Source organism: Pristis pectinata, chromosome 2 (genome assembly GCF_009764475.1).
Source record: "Pristis pectinata isolate sPriPec2 chromosome 2, sPriPec2.1.pri, whole genome shotgun sequence".
In the NCBI taxonomy this organism is placed as follows: Eukaryota; Metazoa; Chordata; class Chondrichthyes; order Rhinopristiformes; family Pristidae; genus Pristis; species Pristis pectinata.
This window is the reverse complement of record NC_067406.1, coordinates 31696375-31721861: the sequence shown is the minus strand read 5'-3', so window position 1 is coordinate 31721861 and position 25487 is coordinate 31696375. Positions and strand designations below refer to the sequence as shown.

Genomic DNA, 25487 nt, shown 5'->3' with positions numbered 1-25487 from the left:
TCATCCTAATCACTGAAGCCTGAAATGGAGTACTTGTGGGACTTGGAAGGTTGTAGAACTGGGGAGGTCACAGCGGTAGAGAAGCACAAAGTCCATAGGACGATTCATAAGTAAGGATGAGAACTGTAAAATCAAGACAGTGTCAGACCGGAATATACTTAGATTAGCAAGGACAATGTTGGTGGATAAACAGTGTGTGTTGAGATTAAGAAATAAACAAAAGAATACCATCCTAACATTCTCTAAATATCCTAGCCCATTCAATCCTTCTCATCGTAATTATAAAACTTCATGTCCTTGAAGGCAACACATTTCCGAAGTAATTAATTTACTCACATGGGACCAGTCAATAATTAGGTTTTATCCACTGGAGCTGCTCAATACAAAACATAACTGGAGAACTGTGTGTACCTCTCGTTGACACACTGTAGGAAGGATGTGATTCACTGGAGAAGGTGCAGAGGAGATTCAGCAGGATATTGCCTGGGATGGAACTTTTCACTAATGAGGAGACACTGGATAGATAAGTTTTTTTCTCTTGGAGGGGAGGAGACTGATGGGGGTATCTGACTGAGGTATACAAAATTAAGACAGGCAGAAATTTGTCCCTGAAGCACAGGTGTATAAAATTAAAGAGCATTGGTTTAAGACAAGGGGTAAAAGGTTAAGAGGGGATCTAAGAAAGATATTGTTCACCCAGGTGGTTGGAATCTGGAACACGTGGCCTGAGGTGAGACAGAGTCTTTCACAACATTTTTTAAAATTATTGAGAAGAACACTTGAATCACTAAAGCATTGTAGAGCAAGTGCTGGTAAATGGATTATAGATGGGTACTTGTTGGCTAGCATGAATATGGAGGACTGAAAGTCCTGTTTCTGTGTTGCATGACTCTATTCAATGCATGTGGAGAATGAAGTCCAAAACACTTCAGTTACAAACACAAGAACCTTAACATGTCTAAGTACAGTATTCATTGCTTTGCACTCAATGCAATTTACTTTCCTTGCTTATGTGTCTTCAAACACCAATAATAATCATTTTTAAATAATTCTTTTTCCATTAATAGATTCATCTGCATATCATGTATATTGCTCAAGTGCACCTACTCTCTTTGTCCACTTTAGATTTCATTTATCACATATGGCTCTATTAACTTGTCTAAATCATTTTGCAATTTATGTGTAAGACTACAACAGAATTACTTTTACCAGTCATTAGGGTAACTGCCTCACATAAATTTGATCCAATTAATAAATCAGAAATGGAGTTTAAAAGAGATGTCACACGAGGAACCACTTTCCTTTACCCAACATCAAATGCACAAGCCTATAAATACCAGGATCTGATTTCTGATCCTTCTTGATTATTGAGACAACATAAACTATCCTCCAGTCCACAGAATGCAATCCAGAACATAATTAGCCATTAAATATTTGAGACAGTAGCTCACACATATTTCTTTTAACACCCTGCGAAAATGGAATTGGACCCAGCAATGCCAGAGTCAAACTCATATGGAATGAAAACAGGTCCTTCAGCCCAATGAATCCAAACTGACCATTAAGCACCCTTGTACCCTAACCCCATTTTATTCTCCTCATATTCCTGTGAACTCTCCCCAGATTCTACCATTCACCTACATACGAGGAGCAATTTACCATTGCCAATTAATCTAACAACCTGCAGATCTTTGGGACGTGAGGGGAAACTGGAGCACCTGGAGAATGTGCAAGCCCCACACAGACAGCACCAGAAGTTGGGATTGAAGCCAGGTCACTGGAGCTGTGATGCAGCAGCTCTAATAGCTATGCCACTGTGTTGCCAATACAGTTTGAGGTATTATCAACTTATGGTTCATAAATGTTCATAGAAACTTCTATGCTTTCTCTTTTTGTAGCAATTACAGTAACAAGCTTTATTTAGATACATCAGCCTACAAATACAGATGTGAAGAGCTGTTTTATTCAGTGCTGCACCCATGAAATTCAGTTTGGTACTGGCATGTTTTGAGATTATGGTTATGGGCCCTGAGTTACAACCACTCTGGACCCTGATCCACTATCTCTCCAGGCTCTGATCAACCCCTTCCTTGCCCTGATTCACAACCCCCATATTACACAAACTTCTGTCGATCTCTCTGGACACTGATCCACGTCCCTCAAGGCCCCAATTTACAACCCAACCCTTGACTCCCTTACCCCACCACCCCCAAGGGCCGCTCATACTTCAAAACCCCCCTCCTGGACTCCCAACCCCAACTCCAAAGGTAGAAAGTACTTCCAGTCTTAGCATTGCCATTCCTACGTATCTGTCTTAATAAAACAAAGATGTAAGAGGAAATATGTATCTACACATAACCATCGGACAAGCATCTTGAGTTCACGATACTTGCAGTGCTTTACAAATTCACATTCACACTGAGGGAGACTATACAGGGAATACAGGTGCAAAGACCAGTGTTTCCTTCATATGCTAAAAAATACAATGCATCCTAAAATGTGTCCTCAAATCACATACCTATCAGCATTGGTGCCATTTTGGCTTATTCTTCCTGGTCTGTATGGTGGGTTTGGACTGTCTTCTCCTGTTGGTCGATGGGCATTGGCCCAGCACTTACAGGGTGAGAGAGTGGGAGAAATCAGCCTGACGTTTGGGCAAGAGGGGAAGTTGGCATGTTCCAGCAATGAGATTGGGAGCAGGGACATGATGTAGCCATAGGAAAGGAATCAGCAGCTAGGTTGTTGGGTAGAAATCGCTGAGTAAGGGACCACAGATCAGGGTCTAAGGCCAGAGTGGAGATTGGTAGTGTGGGGTGTTGCAGGGTTGTTTTAATGCCAGGATGAGCTCAAGGATATAGATAAGATTTTACTTTGTTGAAGGGATCCCAATTCAGTGCTGCATTTTTAAGTCCATGTTGTCTCAGGAGTGACTGATGCATCTAAACAATGTAATCCAAATTCCAGTGCAAGGCTCCAGAAGGAGTGCTGCAGAGGGACTGATGCCATCTTCTACATCACTGACACAGAAATTGTGCTGGATAGTAAGGATAACTTTCTGTGTGGAAATGTCTGGTCAAATTTCCCGACTGGGATGATTTCACCTGGAAATGATTATGTACACAATTTTCCTTGAATTAAATCAGTTTTCAATTTCATTGTGCAATTTTCAGTCATTTTTTTTCTATTCACTGAAATTAAGGGAAAGAAAATCATTTGTCACCCATACATTTCAGTCCCAAAGCCTTAAGGTTACACTCTTATCACATGTAAACGCTGTGCTGGAAAAGCTGATTTGTGAATTCAGCACTCACTCCCTCCTGAGTCACTGACATGCATTGCCAGAATTCCTGCCCTGACTCAGGTTTCATGTTTATTACATGGTTGAAATAACTGTACAGTAATTACCGCAGTCAGTGGCCAAGCCTGAGTCCACTGCCTCCCACCATCCCCCCAGGCCAATGCTAGATAGTGGGAGTACTTTACCGTGAGCCTTGGCCCACTGCAGGTTTCGAGCCAGTGATTCTGCAGAGCAGCCTGACGAATGGATAGGGTCTGTCAAGGCTCTCTTCTCACACAGACTACTGCGAATTTCCAGAGCTTGCTTTCCTTTAGTAAGATCACATTTTCCCATATCTGGAATTAAAGCACCAGTATTACATTAAAATGAGGGAAAAAAAACTGCAAACGCTACAAACAAGAAATCAGTAATGAAATCATAAAATACCGGAAATAAGCAAAACAGCCAGCATCTGAAAAATGAGCTGGCATTCTGAAACCTTTCATCTGTATCAGAACGAGGAGGTAGGTGAAATAAAAATAAACCATAATCAACAATACCTAATAAGCTCCACATTTTTAACATATTATTTTCAAAGATCCCATGTGCACCTTTAGGAAGTTAATGATGTTTTGATATATGGCTGGTATTTTAAGCTCTATCTTCTAAAGCTTCACGTCCAATATGTTCTTTCGATTTATTGCTTCCTCACTCTGTTGAAATGAAAGCACATTACACCATCACATAATATAACCCTTTGCCAGGACTTCGGAACTGTGGAACCTCCTTGTAATCCTTCATTTCTCCAACGATCCAAAACTTCCTAAACACTACTTCTTCCCTTATTTCCAGTAGCCAGCTGGATCTGGGATGTGGGAATTTTGCTCCTCCATTTCTCCATTCCCATATTTATGGGTAATATGAGCACCAGGATCCTGGTGTTGCAAAGGCAGAGACGAGGATGGCATTGCAGCAGTTAAAGAGACTGTGGGAGATTTTTATGGGGTAGTAGCAACCAAATAACTGGGGCCAATCAGAAGGATAGCTGGTGGTAGTAGGGCTTGCTTCCTGGATTTTTTAAATCAGTCTGCATTTGAATGCTACTGTTCGCAAAGAAATATTTCCTCTCCGATTTTTATTTTACCCAGGCTGCACGTTAAAGCAAATCTATATAACAACCAATTCATTTCACCCCTCTAGGCAGCACAGTAGTGCAGCTTGTTGAGCTGCTGCCACACAGCTTCAGGCACCTACGTTCCACCCTGACCCCAGGTGCTGTCTACATGGAGTTTGCATGTTGCTCCTGTGACTGCTTGTGTTTCCTCTGGATGCATCCGGTTTCCTCCCACATCCCAAAGACGTGCGGATTGGTTGGTTATTTGGCCACTGCAAATTGCCCCTAGTGTGCAGATGAGTGGTAGAACCTGGGGGGTGGGGTGTTGATGAGAATGTGGAGAGAATAAAAAGTGGGATTAATTTAATGTGTACATGGGTGGTTGATGGTCAGCATGGACTTGATGGGCTGAAGGGCCAGTTTCCCTGCTTTATCTCTCTATGTACCATGTACATCTGTATGTGGTCTTACTTGCAGAGAGAGCTGCTTTGTTTTGACTGTAAGCACCATCTTTTCAGTGGTATCACTGGAGGCAATTACTTTTGGTGAATAGAATGAAGGATTAGCTATAATGGCATTGCAAAGGCTGGGCAATGCACCTAAATACAGCAAGAAAACAGGCTCTACAGCTGACTGCATCTGTACCGACCATCAAACAGCCATCTATACTCATCCCACTTTCCCTCCAGCATACCCATCAACTCCCCCAATCCCCCTTGCCAGTTCTCCTGCCACCTGCCTAGACTGGGAGCAATTTACAGGAGCCAATTAACCTCTTCCAACCAGTGCATTGTTGGCATGTGGGAGAAAACCAGACCACCTGGGGGAAATCCATGCATTCACAGGGAGAACTCAAAACAGACAGCCACTGAAATCAGGATCAAAACCAGATCACTGGAGCTGGGAGGTAACAGTGCTAATAGGATGGAAGTTCTTCCCTGCGAATAAAATCAGTCGACTCATGAAATGGTGCTTTGCTCCAACACACGTTACTAGCAAGTATTTACTGAGCCTGCCTTGGGTTTGAGTCACCAGATAGAGTCAACGAGATGAAGAGACAGTGAGTGTCTGGTCCCATTACTGTTCCATTATCTTTTCTGTACCAAGATTTGCAATGAGCATCGTGATATCTGAGCTCGTAGAACATAGAAAAGTCTCGCACTGGAACAGGCTGTTTGGTTCACCATGTCTATGCCAACCATGATGCCAATCTAACTCATCCTATCTGCCTGCACATGGTCTGTATCTCTCTATTCCCTCCCTGTTCATGTGCCTGTCTAAATGGAACTCTCAGTGGAACTCAGTCAAGATCCCCAGTTGTGACATGTAAGCACACTTGGATACGGGCAGGCCCTACATTTTAATAACCTTGTCCTAGCTATGGGTCAAATAGTTTCACTGCCTTATGAGTAGGCTTTTGAGTCAAAGTAGACCCTGAGAAAATCAGATACACAGCTTCTGCAAGCAGCTGTCACAATATCTCAAGGTCAGTTCCAGCTGTCAGTTACAAATAAATTAGGAGCAAGAGTCGTATTAGCTACTCAACCCCTTGAGGAATAAATCCCTTGGTTTATTATTGTCACTTGTACCGAGGTACAGAGAAAGACTTGTCTTGCGTACAGTTCATACAGATCAATTCCTTACACAGTGCATTGAGGTAGTACAAGGTAAAACAATACAGAGTGCAGAATAAAGTGTCACGGCTACAGAGAAAGTGCAGTGCAGGTAAACAATAAGGTGCAGGGTCACAACAAGGTAGATTGTAAGGTCAAGAGTCCATCTTTTCGTACTAGGGAACCGTTCAATAGTCTTATAACAGCGGAATAGGAGCTGTCCTTGAGCCTGGTGGTACATGCTTTCAGGCTTTTGTATCTTCTGTCTAATGGGAAAGGGGAGAAGAGATAATGTCCGGGATGGGTGGGGTCTTTGATTATGATGGCTGCTTTACTGAGGCAGCGACAGGTATAGACAGAGTCCATGGAGGGGAGGCTGGTTTCTGTGACGTGTTGAGCTGTGTCCACAACTCTCTGCTGTTTCTTGCTGTTGCCTTGCCAAGCCTGCTTCACCATTAAATATCATGGCTAATCTGCTTTTAACCTCAACTCTACATTCCCCCCCCCCCCACTTCTGGTAAACTTTCACACCCTTGCTGATCAATCGTCAACAATTCCTTTTCCCCCAACAGTTGCTGCTCAACCTGCTGAACTCCTCCAGCAGATTGTAGCATGTTGCTCCGTATTCCAGCATCTGCAGCCTCTTGTATCTCCAAGAAGCTATCCACTCTGCCAAAGACTCTACTTTCACCACCTTTTGAAGAAGAGAGTGTCAAAGACTTCCAACCATCTGAGAACTGAGTACTGATTCTAGACAGCTTGTGGGGTCAAAGGCTATATCTGGGTCTAAGCTGATTAGTGTGAAATCATTAATGTCTTCGTACACTAATCTGTGCATTTGAAATTACAAGTCATAAGCCATTCTCACTTCCATTCCATTCATTGTAATGATTTTACCTTTAGACAAAATAAAAGTCCTACAGTAATGGAGGAGTAACAAGAAGACTGGTGAGGATGTCACTAGAAGCCTCAAGCCATGTACCAACAAGCAGGGGTTTCGATGTGTTGATCATTCATTTCTCGACTCCAAGCAACACGGTTACTATAAAGTCTGTACTATTGACACATAACTCAGCCACAGTGTAGTGCGTGTAAATACCAGCAGATCATGGATTAGAGTAGGATCACACATGAAAGCTCTCAGAGGTGAATGAGATGTATGTGGTGACAACTGAGTCCATGGCCACGAAATATCCTGGACACTATCTGTAACTTGTTATGCTGATATGTAATACGGTTAGAGGAGGAGGCTGGAGTGGAACATTGGTCAGCATGACATGGTGGGCCAAATGGTCTGTTTCTATGCTGTATGATTCTACAAACATCAGCAAGGAATGGTTGAAGAGAATGGCTTGTTTCTATGTACTACAAAACTCAGAACTAATTGAATGGCTTTGATTTGGTAGAAAGGATCATGAAATTGGGGACTTTACTCAGAAAAAAAACCTTAGGAGTATTTGTCTAGTAAAAGAAAATGTTTGCACTGATGCATTTGGGAAATTATGATGTGAACACAGCATGGACACAGTACAGTCAAGAAGTTGTTGGATGAATGAACTATCTGTTTTTTCCTGTTGATTAAAGGAGGAGCATTGGCCAGAAAGCTTTCTGGACTTCTTTAATTAATGTAATGCCTACATCCAAGAAGCAAATGGGCTTTTAGCTTAGGAGATAAGTAAAAATTGTCTTTACATTACACCCAATTCCTGCCCAGATAACATGCTCAGGTCTTTGATAGACCTTGAGCCCACAACCAACTGTCTCAAAGTAGGTGGCAAGGTGCAGTCATTTCATTTGCTTGGTATGAAGACTCAAGCATGGCAAAGCCAATATAATGTTTTGACAAAAAAAATCTAAGTTATCAAATTAAAGCAATTACCTTCTGCAACTCTGTCAAGCATTACTGTGATCTTTTCATCCTCCAGCAGACGTTCCTTCAGGAATTTCATAAAAATACCATTTGCTAATCCAAAATGCTGAATTTCAAAGGCTTCTGCTCCCTGACACCTTGAGATGTAGAAAAGAAGCATTTTATTCATCAAATCAAATGTTCATTTTCCTTTCATCACTTTGGTCTGCTTACATTACAGACATTGCTGGATCTAAAGATTGGGCAGAATGCTGAGCTTCTATCAATTCCACTGTATAACTCTCCACTGTGAGGGAAGGGGGTAGAAAATACAGAAAAAGTAGATGGATCAATTATCTATGTTGCCTTTCCAACTTTATTTTGCTTAAAATGATCATGTTAATTTTGGTAAAATTGCAAATATGAAGCTGAGGCAGTGCAGACTTCCTGTATTCTGCCACTTTGGCCAGCTCTACTTTCTCGCTGTGCTCTGACAAGAAGAGTAGGGTTAACATCAGAATTCATACCTCATGGACAAAACAACAAGCAGAATATTGAACCTCCCCTCAAAGCAAACTCTACTCATTTGATGACCCACATCTGTGATTCAAGGCTGGTTTGTCATTACTAATCCTCAACAATAAATAAGAATATAAATATGGTTAAATGTGTCTCAAAAATTTTTTAATCTGGGTCTGCCAAACTACTCCATTTTTAATCTGGGTCTGTCAAACCAGTCAAAAAACTATAATAACAAACTCATGTCTTTCTTTCTATTTGCTTTCACTTACATACAACTTTTGCCATTTTCCTTCGCTTCTCTCTCTTACTGTGGTTTCTTCGATTTCCTTTATCCGACCACTGGCAGCTTTGCCTTCAGCTATCAAGGTCTCATGTTCTAGAATCCTCACCATAATCTCTCTACCCTCTCCCCACACTGTGCCTCTGAGACCCTCTTAAAAAGCTACAAACTTTTGACTAAATTTAGATGAAGAGTATCCTGTCTGGAGGTTGGTGACAAGTGGTGTTCCACAGGGATCTGTTCTGGGACCCCTGCTCTTTTTGATTTTTACAAATGACTTGGATGAGGGTGGAGGGGTGGGTTAATAAGTTTGTGGATGACACACAGGTTGGAGGGGTTGTGAATAGTGTAGAAGGTTGTCATAGGTTACAAGAGGATATAGACAGGATGCAGAGTTGGGCGAAGAGGTATTGGTATTGGTATTGGTTTATTATTTTCACTTGTACCAAGGTACAGTGAAAAGCTTGTCTTACAAACTGATCGTACAGGTCAATTCATTACACAGTGCAGTTACATTGAGTCAGTACAGAGTGCATTGATGTAGTACAGGTAAAAACAATAAAAGTACAGAGTAAAGTGTCACAGCTACGGGGAAAGTGCAGTGCAATAAGGTGCGAGGTCACAACAAGGTAGATCGTGAGGTCATTGTCCATCTCATTGTATAGGGGAACTGTTCAATAGAAAGGTTGAGCGAGCTGGGGCTTTTCTCTTTGGAGCGTTGCAGGATGAGAGGTGACTTGATAGAGGTGTATAAGATTATGAAGGGCATAGATAGAGTAGACTGCAGCACCTTTTCCCCAGGGCGGCAATAGCCAATACCAGGGGACAGCTTTTTAAGGTCAGAGGAGGAAAGTTCAGGGGAGATGTTAGAGGTAGGTTCTTTACACAGAGAGCAGTGGGTGCCTGGAACGCACTACCAGGGGTGGTTGTGGAGGCTGACACAATAGGGCCATTTAAAAGAAAAATGGAGGGTTATAGTCTGTGCAGGAGGGAAGGGTTAGATTGATCATGGAAGAGGTGTTCATATAGTTTGGCACAACATCGTAGGCCGAAGGGCCTGTGCTGTGCTATACTGTTTTATGTTCAAATGATTGATCAGTTATCCTGATATCACCTTTGTTGCCTCAGAATACAATTTTGCCATTGTGTGCATAGTGTGAAATATCTTGGGATGTTTTATTGTGTTAAAGGGACTATATAAGTTTGCAGATGATTCAAAGCTAGTTGGGAGTATGGCCTATGAGGTGGATGCAGAGATGCTTCAAGAGGATATAGACAGATCAAGTGAGTGGGCAAGGACATGACAGGAGTGCAGCAAAGGTTCACCCGATTGATTCCTGGGATAGACAGTGCATCAGGTAAAGAGAAATTAAGCAGACAAGGTCTATACTCTCTTGAGTCCAGGAAAATGAGAGGTACTCTTAGTGAAACAGACAAAATCCTTATAAGATTTGACAAGGTAGATATAAAGATGGCAAAAGAGACGGCAGATGCTTGAATCTGGAGCAAAAAACAAACTGCTGGAGGAACTCAGCGGGTCAGGCAGCATCTGCAGAGGAAAATGGACAGTCAACATTTCACGTTGAGACCCTGCATCTGGCCTGAAGGACTAGAGAGGAGATAGCCAGTCTAAAGAGGTGAGGTGGAGGGATGGGGCAAGAGCTGGCATGCAATAGGTGGATCCAGGTGAAGAGGGGTGCTTGGCAGGTGGGGAAGGGAAGGATGAAAATGCAGTAGAGGCTAGGAGGTGAGAGGTGGAGGCAACAAAGGGCTGCAGATGATGGAAACTGATAGGAAAGGAAGCTGGAAAATGGAAGCAAATAAGGGAGGTGACCCAGTGAGAGGATTGTGTGGGTGGTGGGTAGATGGAGTGGTGGGGGCAGGGAAAGAAACTGGGAGATGGGGTCTGGGGGGAGGTTGTAGAAGGTGTGAGATGGGAAGTGTGTAGGAGCATTTGGATAGATCAGAAGGAGAGAGAAAGTTTCAGAGGGGAAGCAGGTTACCTAAAGTTGGAGAATTCAATGTTTATAGCATTGGATTGTAGTCTACCCAGGCGGTATATGAGGTGCTGTTTGTCTAGGATGATGCTTCCCCTGGCTGGGGTGTCTAGAACCAAGGGACAGAATCTCAAAAGGAACTAGCCCTTCAGACAACATTTCTTCACTCAGAGGAGAGTGAATCTTTGGAATTCTCTTCCCAAGGGGGCTGTGGAGCTTTTGTCACTGACTATATTCAAGATAGACTTAAACAGATTTTTGGATTCTCAGGGAATCAAGGGTCATGGGGTTAATGCAGAAAAGTCACACTGAGGTAAAATCAACCATGATCTTATTTAAAGATGGAGCAGGCATAAGGGGTTGAATTATGTTCCTGGTTCTATTTTTTTGCAAAAGCAGGCCACTCGACAGCCCTGGCACCTTTGAGTCTGGGACAAAAGAAATTTGATAGGCTGCCTCCTGCCTAATATTAGTTCAGGCCTTCCTGGCCATTCTCCCCATTAGATGTGACAGCAGACATTTCACATTTTGTCTGAATGATGGAATAAAAGTCACAGGGATTCTTTCTACTCCTCCATCACTCATGGGTTGGCTATACGGTAGTAAAAGCTTCGACCTAGAAGCAGGTATCTTATTCAGCCAAGTATAACACAAATTGCAAGAGCAATACCTGGTTAAATCTGCATAAGCATACATGACATCTATCCATCTAAATTGACGCATCAAAAACACATTAGAAGTTTACCCTCTCCACCACCAGTTCACTTTGGCCGCATTGTATACCATCCACAGGATGCACCACATCAATTCGATGAGGGTTCCTTAACAACACCTCCCAAATCTGCTGGATGGCATGGCAGCAAGAGCATGGAACAGCCACCACCTTGCTCCAAGTCATTCACCATCTTCGCTTGGAACTAATTTACTGTGGCTTCATTGACCCTGGGTCAAAATGATGAACCTCTCTACCCAATAACACAGTGTGAGCATCTTCACCATATGGACTGCAGCACTTTACTACCAGCCTCTCAAAGGCAATTAGGATGGGCAATAAATGCTGGCCTTGCCAATGACATTTGCATCTCCCAAGTAAATTGCTATGTGAGATTCTTTTGAAAACAACCTTCGAAAAAAAAGCACAGAAAATCAATATGGACTTATCCCAACTTGAAACCTGAAATTCTTTCATTTTATGCTGGTTTGCTGATTAGAGCTGGAAAAATAGTGGAATGAAACAGAAACTCCATACCGCTGTGCATTCACAAGCATAATTCAACAATGTTTTTGAGCAACAGAAGTATTAAAAACTGAAATTCAAAAGTCTAATCTGTGTTTTATTTCTGAACTCTCTGGATTTCTATCATCACCACTTTGTAAGTAGATTTGGTAATCACAAGACTTAAGTTTCCATTTCCACATCATTCTGCTTCTAACTTGTTGGTTTTAAGTAATCTAAGACTCAACATTGAGACTTATCTGGTACTTGGATCACTTTGACTTTGATTTGCCCAAATTTAGCAATTTTGATAATTAGTCAGTACAAGAGTTGACATATTAACTGAATTACGTCCTTCATCAGGATAGACTTACGTTGCATATCCAAACACAATATTGGCTGTCACTCTTAAGGCCTCCATATTTGGAATTGTATCATCATGGACATTCCTGAAAACATAGAATCAAGTTCCTCATTCCACACAGTATGCCATATCCATGTTAACCACTCCCACAGTTTCACAGCCACATTTACCACTCACGTTACATTAACCCTCACATCACATTCAACCCAGATTCCCTCACCCACCTGTGCTGAGACTTACTATGACTAGGTAATTCAGCACAGACCAAATATTAAGAGAACCTCCATGTCTTTGTGGTGATAAATCACAGAGCAGCATTTAATCAACTGTGCCTGGAGAGTTTCCTTCAGTCCCAATAACTCAGACATTAGAATGAAAACATTTCAGTTATGAGCAGAGACTGAATAGGCTGAGTTTGTTTTCCTTGGAGTAGAGGAAGCTGAGAGGGGAACCTGATGTAGGTATACAAAATTATGAGGGGCATAGACAGTGAGAAACTTTTCCTCATAATGGAGATATCTAAAACCAGAGGGCATAGATTTAAGGTAAGGACTAGGGATAGAGGGGATCTGAGGATAAACTTTTTCACCTGGGGGAGTTGCAATCTGGAATGCATTGCCTGAGAGATGGTGGAGGCAGAGATTTTCACAATATTTAAGAAGTATCGAGATGAATGTTTGAATTACCAATGCACAGAAGGCTATGTGGATTAGTATAGATGGGTTCTTGTTGGTCACCATGGATTTAGTGGGCTGAAAGGCCTGTTGCTGTGCTATATGACTTTATGATTTTGTGGCTCTACCAAAGAACTTCCATAATGAAGAGAGAAATGCTTTCTCACAGCACAACACTGATATCTGCAACATGATAGAATTTTCTTCAGAAACGCACTTAACATGTCAATCTTAAACTTTGGTTCTGAATACAATCTAACTGTATTGCCCTCTCATGCATGTGCAGTGGGGTCTAACAAGGTGCAATAGAAATCTGAGTGGTGCTTCTGCAAACTTCAAATGTTCATGCATAGACCACAGATTGTCTGCTTCAGTGATACTTGAATGGGACACAACTAAGTAGACCCAAACCCATGGAATCTGACACTGGGATCCTCTTCTAGGTAGATTGCTTCTGAATTAAAAACAGCCCTGTGGCAGCTCTTGCTTGGGAACCCCGCAAATCCACCCACCCACTCCCACAAGATCGTGACACTAATCTGCCTGCCCTCCAGCAGGCAATTGTGAATTCCCTTCCCTCATCCATCTCCCTGATATCCTAACCTAACCTTTGAGGTTCTGATCCCAACTCTCCCCAACTCTTTCTTCATCTCTTCTCACATCCCATTATTCCCAGCACCTGTATACCTCCACTTCACCTGTCAATACAGAGTGAATAAGAAAAGGCCTGTGAGTGCTCTACATATGCAAGGACTTGGGTGCAGCAGGAGGCCCACACTAAATACCTGTGTTGACCTGCAGAACCATGCACCTTTAGTGCACCTTTCTTCACACCAAAGAATTTCTTGATCACAGTGTCTGACTTCCAGGCAAGGGCTGCAATTCTACTCTTGACATGAGCAACATGGCGTAACTCTCACTTTAATTTTCCTCTTATTGTGTCTGCGAAGGGACCTGTAGCTTCTGGAATCCTGGGTTAAATTGAGGACTCAGTTCATGTGGAGGCATGCATGCAAATGCATAACCTGTCACTTCAATTTTATTGGAAAGAAATGTGAAACAAATTGGGTAAAGATATTGGTTAAAGGAAAGCTGAATTTGGTGTTGAAGAATGTACTTCTCAACTTCATTGTCAATGTGTTTGCAACTAAGTCCTTGAAAGGTTGCTCACATTACTGTTGTACCTTAACCACTAGGGTAGATCTTCTTAGCTGCTGCCCAGTGTTAGCTGTGCCATTAACAGTAATAGAACTGTTTGGCTGTCACCATTTTCCAGATCTTTAAATGGCACCAAACTTGGAGATCAACAGATGGATGGTAACAATAAAACCAATATAATTATCTGTATTAATTTTTGAAAAGTTGCAATTTTCTCTGACAGTTAGATTTACCTTTTCCTGCACATGTCCAGTAGAAAGACATTCAATCCAGTCTCTTTCTCTTGCATTAGCTTTAGGATACTCTGCACACACAAGCAGTTTGCCGACCTATAGGGATTTGGAGCATTAATCGGCACCATAAAACTGTTTCCATAGTTTTCGTATCCATGTCCAGCATAGTACAACAAACCTGTAATAATTAACCCAGACATAGATCATTAAATACACCAATCACTATGTACTGATACTTTCACTGAACGCCAGGAAGAAAAGAAATCCCAGCTTTTTTTTTAAGGATTTTCCAACTGTGCTGCCTATGCTCCTCTGATCTGAAGCAACATCAGGTATTCACACTACTGGCAAACTCCTTAAACATCTCTGCAAAAGGAAGCCATGCCAAAAATCAAATTTAAATGAGACTCCATAACCAGCCCAATCCCAGCGCACAATCCAGCTTCAATGAGGAGCACTCTGTCTTCCTTCTCTTTTAGGTTGGGCCAGGAAGGTAGAAAATTTGCTCTGTGATCTATATGGTTGAATAATGGTACAGTTTGGTACTATTACCATTGGTCTCATCCCTATGAGACTCAGGTTTCTGGTTCTGATCATCTTTCAGTGATCCTGTTGGGAAACTCAGGCCAGAACCCTTAATCAAAAAATAGAGTACCAGAGGTCAAGTAGTGAATGCTGAAAATGCAACATAATAATTGCCATTTAAGCTTCCACATCAATGTCAGCATGCTTTAAGATAATTCGTCATTTTCTTTGGATGACTAACTGAATGCCATCAGTGGAAATCATTTACTGCATTTAAGAACTCTCAAGGAAAACACACTCAGTAATCTCTGTAGCAGGATATCCATTTGTTTAAATTGGAATTTTATTTGATTCTTTTTTGGAACACACAGCAAAGTACAGCCAGGAGTCAGGTCTCTCAAGTGGTTTGTGGAACACTTTAGAGTTTGACAATGGATCTTACATTTCAAAGCCCTGGTAAATATCCTACTGCTTGGAGCTTTGGGTTGCAGGGTCCACCTGAAAACCACACCGCTAAATACTCCAGGCTTCACTGATGGTGTGTCTATAAAAAGATTGGATGATCACCACCTTTTCTTCAGGTGTTAGTTACTCTGAAGACTCGGCTCTAGAAATATAATACACCAAACCCCCCTGAGTTTTTCAGGCAATTGAGAATGTTCTAGGGCCACTGATAACCTAGATGTTTATTTATATCGTTTGCAGGTTGATTGAATTATTAGGCCTATGAGTAGAAAACCATGGAGCTCATGAAAATTCACCCTGCACTTAGTAAAGTCAGGGGAACAGTGCTGATGCTAGGTTAGTCATAAGACAGCTGCACTATCACTGTGACATCCCTATGCAGCACTATAAAGACACAATGTTACATTCCCCTCTGTGTCAATCCCAAGAGGCCGAGAGATCACTTGACCCATATCCTGCATTACAGCAGGTCGCCCTACTGAGGCACAGGAAGATGATTCACAGGAAAAAAAATAATTGATGACTATTTTCAAACTATAATGACAGGGGAGATGAACTCTTGCTCAATTCACCCACAAATTCCCCCTAGACTTCTTGCTCCAAAGCACTCTCCCCAGATCCATAAGTTCTGCCCCATACTAACTTCTTTCTCAGTCTCACGCACTTTTAACCAGGGGAATTAGGAAGAATATGGGTGGCACAGTGGTGCAGCTAGTAGATAGTCAGTATTCCCTTATCCGGGAGAATTTCGAACTATGGATCAATGGCTGGAATTCTAGTGAAGTACTGAGGGATTGCAATTTTTTTCGATAAACATTAAATTGAGGTCCCATCCATTCGCTCAGTTGGACATGAAAAATCATTTTTAGCTCATAATTGCCATTTAAAGAAATATTTGCCTACATTTAGATGGCTGCTGTTAAATAAGGCAGCAGAGTCAAGTGTGAAGATGTAAATCACCATAAATTAAATTTGCATTTAATAATACAGATAAATGTAATAAAAATGTTTAAGCTAGTAAAGAACTGAATTCAAAGCTCCAATATCTTCATACGTCATTTGAAATTTGCGAATACGTACATACAAGTCTGTTACTTGATATGCATATGAATCACACTGTTGTTGACAAATGACTCCCTACTGATGTAGATGTCAGTGAGCCCTGTAAATAGACCTAGACTTCACCTTCTTGACAAACTATCAATATGTGGGAACAAAATGCCTTTATAGATTCCACGTGGTCATTCATCTCTATTTATATATCATGCTTCATCTCTGCATCTGTTCAGGTTGGAATGTGACAACTTGAAGAGTTGAAGACTCCTTCAATATAAATATCAAGATCAAGACCAGAGGCACCACAGTCTTAGAGCTCTGCCTATAGTTACCAAGATTTAAAAGGCAAAACCTCTCCTGATCTAGTTCTTGCGATTAATTGGCTTACTGAAAAATTCTTTACCTCTTGCCCTTTTGCAAATTATTTACATTTTGCATACACATTAGGATGCTTCCGAGTTGATGTCAAGTGTTTTCACACATCTTTAAACTAAAGGCCTGCAGCAAGTGAGTCAGGAGCTGCCTTAGCGGGCTTAATCTTGGGGGAAATTGTGTGTCTAACATGCTTGATTATTGAGATACTCCTCTGATTTTTCCAAACGGCTGCTTCTCCATTTAAACTATATTGGTTGCAAACAATTTAACATAAATGCTTCACCAGAATGTTTCAGAAAACTTAGTCTACCAACTTTTTGGCAATTAGAAACATTCAAATTTAAATAATAATGATGATATAGCTCTTGCTCACTACTTGTCATAGAATTCCTCATAAATATTGGAAAGATTTTCAACAGGAAATGCACAATGTCTCTTATGCCTAATTAAAAATTACAAAAAAATAGAGCTTCTAGTTTAAGATTGAGACCTAGTTTTTAGTGAGGTAACTGTGAATGTTACCGTAAATTTGACATTAAAGGCTCATTTAACTCTGGCATTCTCAAAGTAAAGTTTGGCATGTAAAATTCATAACTTGAAAGCAGGCACACCCAGTTCTATGCTGAGAGTGTTAAGTGCAAATACTTACCCAGAAAAATTGTCTTTACATGTATATCTTTTACATCAGCAAAATACTACAGACGTTACAGATATGAAATCAAAAGAAAAAAGTAGTAGAAACACTCAACAGGTCAGGAGTTTAAAACAGAATTAACACTTTAGTTGGGTGAACCTTTAAAGGCCATTGATTTAAAAGGTTAACACTGTTTATCTCTCCACAGATCCTGTCTACCTTCTGGGTATTTCCAGCATTTCCTGTTTTTATCATCTTCATCTTATGCTACGTTATTAACGTTTTGAATAAATAGAGGCTACAAATAACATTTCTGAGAACCAATTTCTAGGTTTTATGGCCAGTGGTCTTGCCTCCCCATCTTATATTTCTCACAATATAGCAGGCCATCGAGTCTATACCAATTCTCAGCACAATCCCTTTCCCGCACTATTTCCCTGTACCCTATTCTCTCTCATATGCATGGGGGAGAAATCCAAGGGAACACAGATACAATATTCTAATAATGTTAATGAATGGAGCTCTGAATGCATTATCCTGCCACATGCACACTGCAGAAAGGCTTTCTCCTCATCAGCCACATGAACGCAGGAAATGTACCTCGTGGAACTCAACATATACTCCTTACTCTGCTCCCTACATCGCCCTAGACTCAAATAAAATTTCAACTCTGTCAACATCACAACAGATCTTTTCTGAAGATATGGAGTGAAACAATACAACACAACCCCAAAATGACATCGTAACAGTACTCTGACAGATTGTCAGAGTCTCAAGGACACTACAGAGGATGTTAGATCTTCCTCTCTACTGTGACTGTGAAATCAGCATTTCCCAGGGGTTAGTGAACTGAGTAGAGATTCAGTACCTCTGCACATTAACTGATGTTGAGAATCTTTCAGATGAAGCGTTAAGCCAGAGTTTGATTTGCTTTCTGATGAACAACAGCTTAAGATTTGAGCCTAGTTTTATGTATCTGAAAGTAACAAATTGGAATCACTACAAGTGACCATGAAGTTTGGGGAATTAGACGCTTAGGGATGTAGAATTGGCATTTGGAGTTTGGAGATTGGCAATAAGGACCAGCATTGTGTTGGGGTTGAAAGATAGTAAGATTGACAGTGTACTTGGTTGTGGGCAGCATGAAAATAGAACTGCAAGGCTAGCAATCTACATAGTGACTGGAGGTGGGAAGCCCAACACTTTTTGTGGAGGGTAATCAGGAGCAGAGGTGGACTCAAGCATACTTCCCAATTTAGCAGTGTGGGAGTAATACAAAGTTGTCTTGGGAGTACCCAACCACAGGCACGCCAGGACAATGTAGGCCATTCCCTAGCATGGTTTTATGCAGCAACACATGGGGAATGGCATCAACCTATGCTCAACTGATGCAAGAATTGAGAAAGGGATCATGAGTGACAGATGCGAGGTCATGCCTAATAGAATTTCATGAATGCGCAGTGCAAACTCAAGAATGTGACAAATACAATCTACTCTGGGTAAAAATGATCACATTGTGCTAAAAATAGTGCTATGCTATTTAATTTTTTTAATTGTTGATCTTAATTCATCAAGAGCTTTGGCAGTTCAACATATAGATAATTTTGAAGAATGGTCAAAAGACGTACGAGCGTTGAAATGCGGGTAGTCCTCACAATACTGAATCAAAGACTATGAACTGGTTGAAGACAGAACTGGGAGGTCAGTGGATGTTTCTTAGCCCAGTGGATGGACAAATTCACTACAGGGGTCAACAGGGGTATTTTCTAATTTTATGCTGGTGCATTAGGTTTTTTAGTCCATCTTGTCTTTAATTAGGACAAAGGCAACATGGAAATGAGGCATGCTCTTTTAAAGCAAATCTCTTGATCTCCAACATATGTAAGCTGCAGCAGCAACTGTTTCTATTGTGATCTGGTGTGGAGAGAATGCGGTTACTGCAGTGAAAAGCATTAGAAAAGAAGAAAAACTTTCTGATTGCTACTACATCTGACTTGGGTTTGGTATCCAAAACAAGTCAGTGCTGGACAATTTTTGACTGAAAAGATAAAAAGGAAATCATTTTACCCAATTAAGTTTAATAAATACAAAACTTTCATTGTTGCTCTCTGCATGCAGCAAAGAGTTAATTTTCATTTTTGGTGTCAAAAGTAGACAGATTTTTATCAAACTGTTATCTGAATCAGAAAAGCCTTTTCAGCAACAGCCACAGGATGTGTGGGTGGGCACTTGCCACCTCAGATTCAGGTTCAGACATTCAGCTATCTTACTTGCAAACATTAATGGTAGGGCCTTCATGTCTGGCTCTGCTTCTAAAAGAACTTGCTGACACAAAAAGAACTTCTGTTGCAACATGTACCATGACTGTTGAATTGGCTTGTTCTGAGTTTGCCACTTTCTTAAACATACATCAAGCCAATGCTGACTTAGTTTACCTTGTGTCATTTTAAAAGGAAAATACACTCAGGCTAAATGCAAAAAGTGAAAGTAAAATGAGAAGAGAAATAGTTATGAGCTTGGCTTTGCTTTGCACAACACTTTCCATTCCTTCAAAAATCTTTTTTTTACACAAAAACTACCAATAAATGTTTGCCATGTAGATCCTTTGAAATGCATTTCCATGGCATGAAGCTGTTGCTGATTTGACTAAGTTATGCAACCTGCAATGCCATGAGTAAAAGGGAGAAGGAGATAAAAATTGACAGAGTAAGAGACTTGCATTCACAGGAAGGCTGAGCTGGTGGTGCAAGGGGTGTGTAGAGAGAGGCTGCTAATTGGTTCAGAGTTTGGAAGAGCATGGAGAAAAGAGAGTGGTAATCAGAGCTGTGGGAGACCAAAGATCTCCCTTGAGGAGCATAAGGAGGAGCAGGGTGGGTGAATCCCTTCTCCTATTGGTATACTAGGAGTATTAAAAACCACTACCATGGAAAGTGACAGCTCCCACCTCCAGTTCACTTCCAACAACTATTAATTTCAAATCAGGCTCCCGATTGTATGTTAGGATTTATGGTGAGATGGGATTGTATTACACGTATTTTTCAGTTCTCTTCCTTCTGGCTTGAGGAGCTTCAATATCATGGCCAAAGTGTCAACAGGGTCTCCATGGAAAGCATCACATTCAGCCGGATCTAATGCTGTTGCACATGCACTTACCACCAGGGGCCACCAGATAATGATCTTGAGCAAAGAACCTTCCCCAGCTCTCTGTGGTCAACTAATTTCGCCCAGTTCATGTAACTCAAGTAACACTCGACACCTTTACCTGTAGTGCCACCTAACAGTTCTCTGCAAATATGGAGAGTTGCTAATATGCTGGTATACCCCACAATGTCAGGGCAAGTCTGACTTTAGGCCATGGTGTAAAACAATCACTACAGGCAGCTGATCCATTATTGCTGCCCACATTACATTATTCCCCAAAGGCAAACTGTGAAACAAAATCCACAATGGATCAGTGACAATGAAGTGAATTGAGATCAACTTAGTCTGTGCAGCCAAAAATTGCAATTATGACATTTTTGGCTTGGATAACTTTGATAGGGTAGATAGTCAGAGGCTTTTCCCCAGGACTGAATTGGCGGTCACAAGAGGACATAGGTTTAAGGTGCTGGGCAGTAGATATAGAGGAGATGTCGGGGTAAGTTTTTTACTCAGTGAGTGGTGAGTGTGTGGAATGGGCTGTCGGAAATGGTGGTGGAGGCTGATACGATAGGGTCTTTCAAGAGACTGTTAGATCGGTATATGGAGCTGAGTAAAATAGAGGGCTATGGGTAAGCCTAGTAATTTCTAGGGAAGGGACATGTTCAGCACAGCTTTGTGGGCCGAAGGGCCTGAATTGTGCTGTAATTGTTCTATGTTCTATAACTCAAATCAACAGTGCATGTATAACTTAGCAACTGTATACCCAAGAGATTAATTTGGTCCAATCCTTCTTTTCTTTAATCACACTATGATCACATACATTTTAAAATATAAATAAATTTGATACCTTAAGAGTCAGATAAAAAGACTACAATAAACAGGTCCCTTTCATTCAGAAATAAAAAAAACCAAAGTATCCAAAATGAATCAAAAATGAACATACCATACACTCCCTTGTCCAGCAAAAGTAAGAATTCATACACTGCATTGCGCATCTCTGATTCAGTAAGGTCCAACAGAGATACAACTTTAAAATCCAGCTGCCGTAGCAAATTGGTCAGTTCATATACATCCACCATCGGTGCCTTTAGTTTAGGATGGTTGTGATAGGACATATTGCCAATCAGAAGAGCCACCTTGTCTGTAGCTGCAAATATAATGGATTTAAAATAATGTCACTTTAGTAGCACATAAAGGTATCCTTTTTAAATTATTTTGGCAAATATTACAATGGTAAAACTGTCTTTGGTTAAAATCTGTCTTCCATTGCTTAAGTGCTTTTGATTAAATTCCTTTGCACAGTGCACAAATAATTTGCACAACATCAAAGATTTTCCAGGCTAGGCTGCAACGTCAAACCATTCTGGCTCACTTTAATTCCTCATGATGTTACTTCATTATGTGTGTGTTTCAGTAAGGTTTGGCTGAACTTCATTTAATGGAACAACCAAAGGGGAAAAAGTTAAGCTTTCCCCAAGCTGGGTTTATTGCATTTGCATCATACTGACATATGAAAAGAACAGAGCAAGGAAAAGGACACAACTTACCATAATGTCTTTGGTTAATTTCTAAGTCCAGCTGTCCAACCTCACCAGGATTACCTAACAGCAGTGAAAGAAAATTAATATTACTGAAAATTTAATCACAGTGTTACTTTGTTCCTCTGTTGTTACAACAACTGTCCATCATAGTCAAAAAATATTTGTATCTACACTAGCTAAACTTTATGGTTCATAAATTCCAATTACTACCATCCATGTTTTAATGCAGATCTCGCTAATTCCTGGCATTCTTTAGGAAAATGATAGATTTGGTTTCTCTCCATCGGGCTGAAACCTATTATAAGTGGGAAAAATCAAAATATATGCCAGGCAAAGTTATGATTAATTACACTGTCATAATTTGAGACATGACAAATGTTAAGTGTGTGCCTCAATGGAAGTTACCTTGGTAAGAGATTCTCTCTTGCATTAAGTGGCGGATATTGATGCCTCAATTTTTCATCAATGGTCACTAGCTATGTCCAGTGCACAAGCTCAACAAATCTTCATAAGAAAATAATACCAGGTGACAAAAAGTACTAAGTCTGGCAAGACTGAGTGATTAAATGTCTACTAATCTTGAACCCCCAGCAGCAACTCTGGAATAAATTACATTGGCATAAATTCAGCAAACTCTATTCAGCCATTGAATTTTAAAGGGAGGGCAGAGTTACAATAATGTTCTGTGATATTTTTCAACAAGAACAGCAGCAAAACTAAGGGAACAATCCACAATGCCAATACAGTTGCTGGAGCCCAGACACATAACATTTACATCATGGAAACTCAAATCTTATTTCTATAGAGACTGGAACACACTGTGACAGAAAACACTTACTTGCTTCTTCAGAAGACTTCAATTCATCTGAAAGATTCAGAAAACCAAAATGTAGGTTGTGGTTAAAAAAAATTGTCCTTACTTTCTTTTCTTTTGAAATCTAACCATTCAATTTGACCTACAGACTAAAATAAGACGTCCAGAAAGGGTAAAGAACAGCAGGGAATAACACAAGGTGGACCTACATATCATTTCTCCAAGAATGGAAAATCACAGGATTTTTATGCATCTACTATGCTGATTTTTTTAAAACAAAAATTGTCAATTATTGGCGATTTGAAATAAACTGGATAATTATAGACATAAACATTGAAAGAGGTAAATGGATCAACTATTAATTGAATGGGCTTACCAGAACTGGAGTGCAGTTCTGATCAACAGCTTGCATTTATGAACAGCCTTTAACTAAAACATCCCTAGATACTTCATAAGATTGTCTGATACAAAGGCACAAGATGATTTTGAACCAGATAGTTAAAAGCTGGGCAAAAGAGAAAGTTTCAAAGAGTACCTTAAAGGAGGAAAGACAGGTAGTGAGGTAGAAATGTTGAGGGAAGAAAGTCCAGAGCCCAGGGCCTTGCGAGCTGAAGATACACCACCAATGGTGGAGCAGTTCTGATGAAGGGAACTACATCATTCCAATGTTGATTGACCTGATGTATGGGAAGGCATCAAAAATGATGGAAAAATAATCGCCATTATTTTCATCATCCCAAATTGAGATTTTGTTTAGAGAGCAAGGCCAGGCCTTGCAATAAAAATATGTCTGAATGAAATCTCTGACAAACCCGTTCAAATCAAAATAATCTTTCCAACAATCCACGCCTTTATAAGCAAAACATTCACAAACAAATTGTCTTATTTTAATTCTACTAAATTCTACTAAACTTAGTCTAATCCCCCTCTTTGATTGTAAAACTACAACGTTGTTCACTACAGCAAGTTTTGTGATTTGAGAGATTGCTTTGATCTCTCAACAAAATAACAAGCTATGGCAACATTAAAATCAGTTATAGGAACATATGAAATAAGAGGAGGAGACCATTCAATCCTTCGAACCTGCTCCACAATTCATTAGGATTGTAACTGATCTTCTGCCTCAGCACCATTTTCCAGCACTGTCCCCACATCCCTTGATTCCTTTAATATCCAGAAATATATCGATCTCTGTTTTGCATGAACATGACTAAGCCTCCATAGCCCTCTATAGAGAATTCCAAAGATTCACAACCCTTTGAGTGAAAAAAAGATTCTGCACATCTCAGCCCTAAATGGATTACACCCCAACTGTGACCTCTGGTTCCAGACTCCCTAATCAGGGGAAACATCCTCCCGACAGCTAGCCTGCCAAGCTCTTTAACAATTTGAACATTTCAATCAGATTGCCTCTCATTCTTCCATACACCAGTGAATGAAGTGTCCATCCACTCAATCTCTCCTTATATGGCAAACCTGTCATTCCCAGAACCAGTCTAGTGAATATACATGGCACTCCTACTATGGCAAGTACATCCTTTCTTAAGCAAATAAAACAAAACTACATACAATACTGCAGGTGTTGTCTGACAAAAGCCCAATACAATTACAATACAATTTCCCTACTCCTGTGTTCAATCCACTTATAATAAAGGCTAACATATTATATGCCCTCTTAATCGCTTGCTTCACCTGCATGTTGGCTTTCAGTGACTTTGAACATCAACAATACCCATTCTCTTAACATTTAACAAAACACATTTTTCTACATTATCTGCCAGGTTCTTGCCCACTCATTCAGTTTGTCCCTGTCTCCATGAAGCTTCTTTACTTCTTCCTCTGTACTATGATGAGTTCTGCTCTGATTTTCCTTTCCTTTTTGGAAAGAATAATCCATCCCTGTTTCCCACCAGGGAATTCAGTTGAAAGAGAACAAGCCACAAAGTTAGCAGCATGCGTTTGATTTAACTGTGCCATAATGACATCTTACCTTCGTCACATTCCACAGCAACTGCTGCACTGTGCCTGGGCCCTAACAATTAAAGTAAGTTTGAATAAGAAAGAAAAATTGCAAAAATTAGTATTTGTATCATATAACCCTGCACATTTCAGAAAAGATAGAATTAATGTGGCGTAATACCTCCTTTCCAACTCCCTCCCTGTGAGTCCCGTACTAGTCAGATTAAAGGAAAGCAACTGTTTCAATTTTGCTTTAAAAATATTTTTTTTCTAGTAACCAAAATGCTACACTCCAGTATTTTGCATGATCCACTTACTATGTCAAGACTTATCAAAACTCATTAAAGTATTGGGGCACAAGAATGGGTACTGATCTCATTACAATTTGTAGAGTCAATGCACTGTAGAATGAAATGATTTGTATGAACAGTATGCAAGACAAGTTTTTCACTGTACCTCGGTACATGTGACAATAATAAATCAATTTACAACTCCTTACCTATAATAATTTCTGCTTCCAGACTCCAGAGTTCTGCCATGTCATTGAACACATGGCAACGGTATTGTCCCTGGTTGTCCAGATTCATTTTATTCACCTGTTTACAAATAAAGGTGTGTTTGCATAAGTTTTTTAAATGAACAAAATAATAAAGCAGTAACTTTTTACATTCCCATTTGTG

The 25487-nt window shown here is 40.5% G+C and overlaps 1 protein-coding gene across 2 annotated transcripts in view; it reads right to left on the bottom strand.

Annotated features, from left to right (window-relative positions):
- LOC127567501 (mucosa-associated lymphoid tissue lymphoma translocation protein 1-like) overlaps positions 1 to 25487 on the bottom strand; it is a 63843-nt gene that overhangs the window by 14583 nt on the left and 23773 nt on the right. Inside the window, exons 7-15 of one of the 2 annotated variants that reach the window (XM_052010467.1) lie at positions 25307 to 25403; positions 24839 to 24880; positions 22873 to 22899; positions 22041 to 22094; positions 21437 to 21640; positions 14298 to 14475; positions 12243 to 12317; positions 7884 to 8011; positions 3484 to 3633 (exon numbers count right to left, since the gene is read on the bottom strand). In XM_052010467.1, coding sequence (XP_051866427.1) covers positions 3484 to 3633; positions 7884 to 8011; positions 12243 to 12317; positions 14298 to 14475; positions 21437 to 21640; positions 22041 to 22094; positions 22873 to 22899; positions 24839 to 24880; positions 25307 to 25403 — 955 coding nt within the window. The remainder of the gene's footprint in view (positions 1 to 3483; positions 3634 to 7883; positions 8012 to 12242; positions 12318 to 14297; positions 14476 to 21436; positions 21641 to 22040; positions 22095 to 22872; positions 22900 to 24838; positions 24881 to 25306; positions 25404 to 25487) is intronic. The other variant, XM_052010468.1, reaches the window with a different exon arrangement.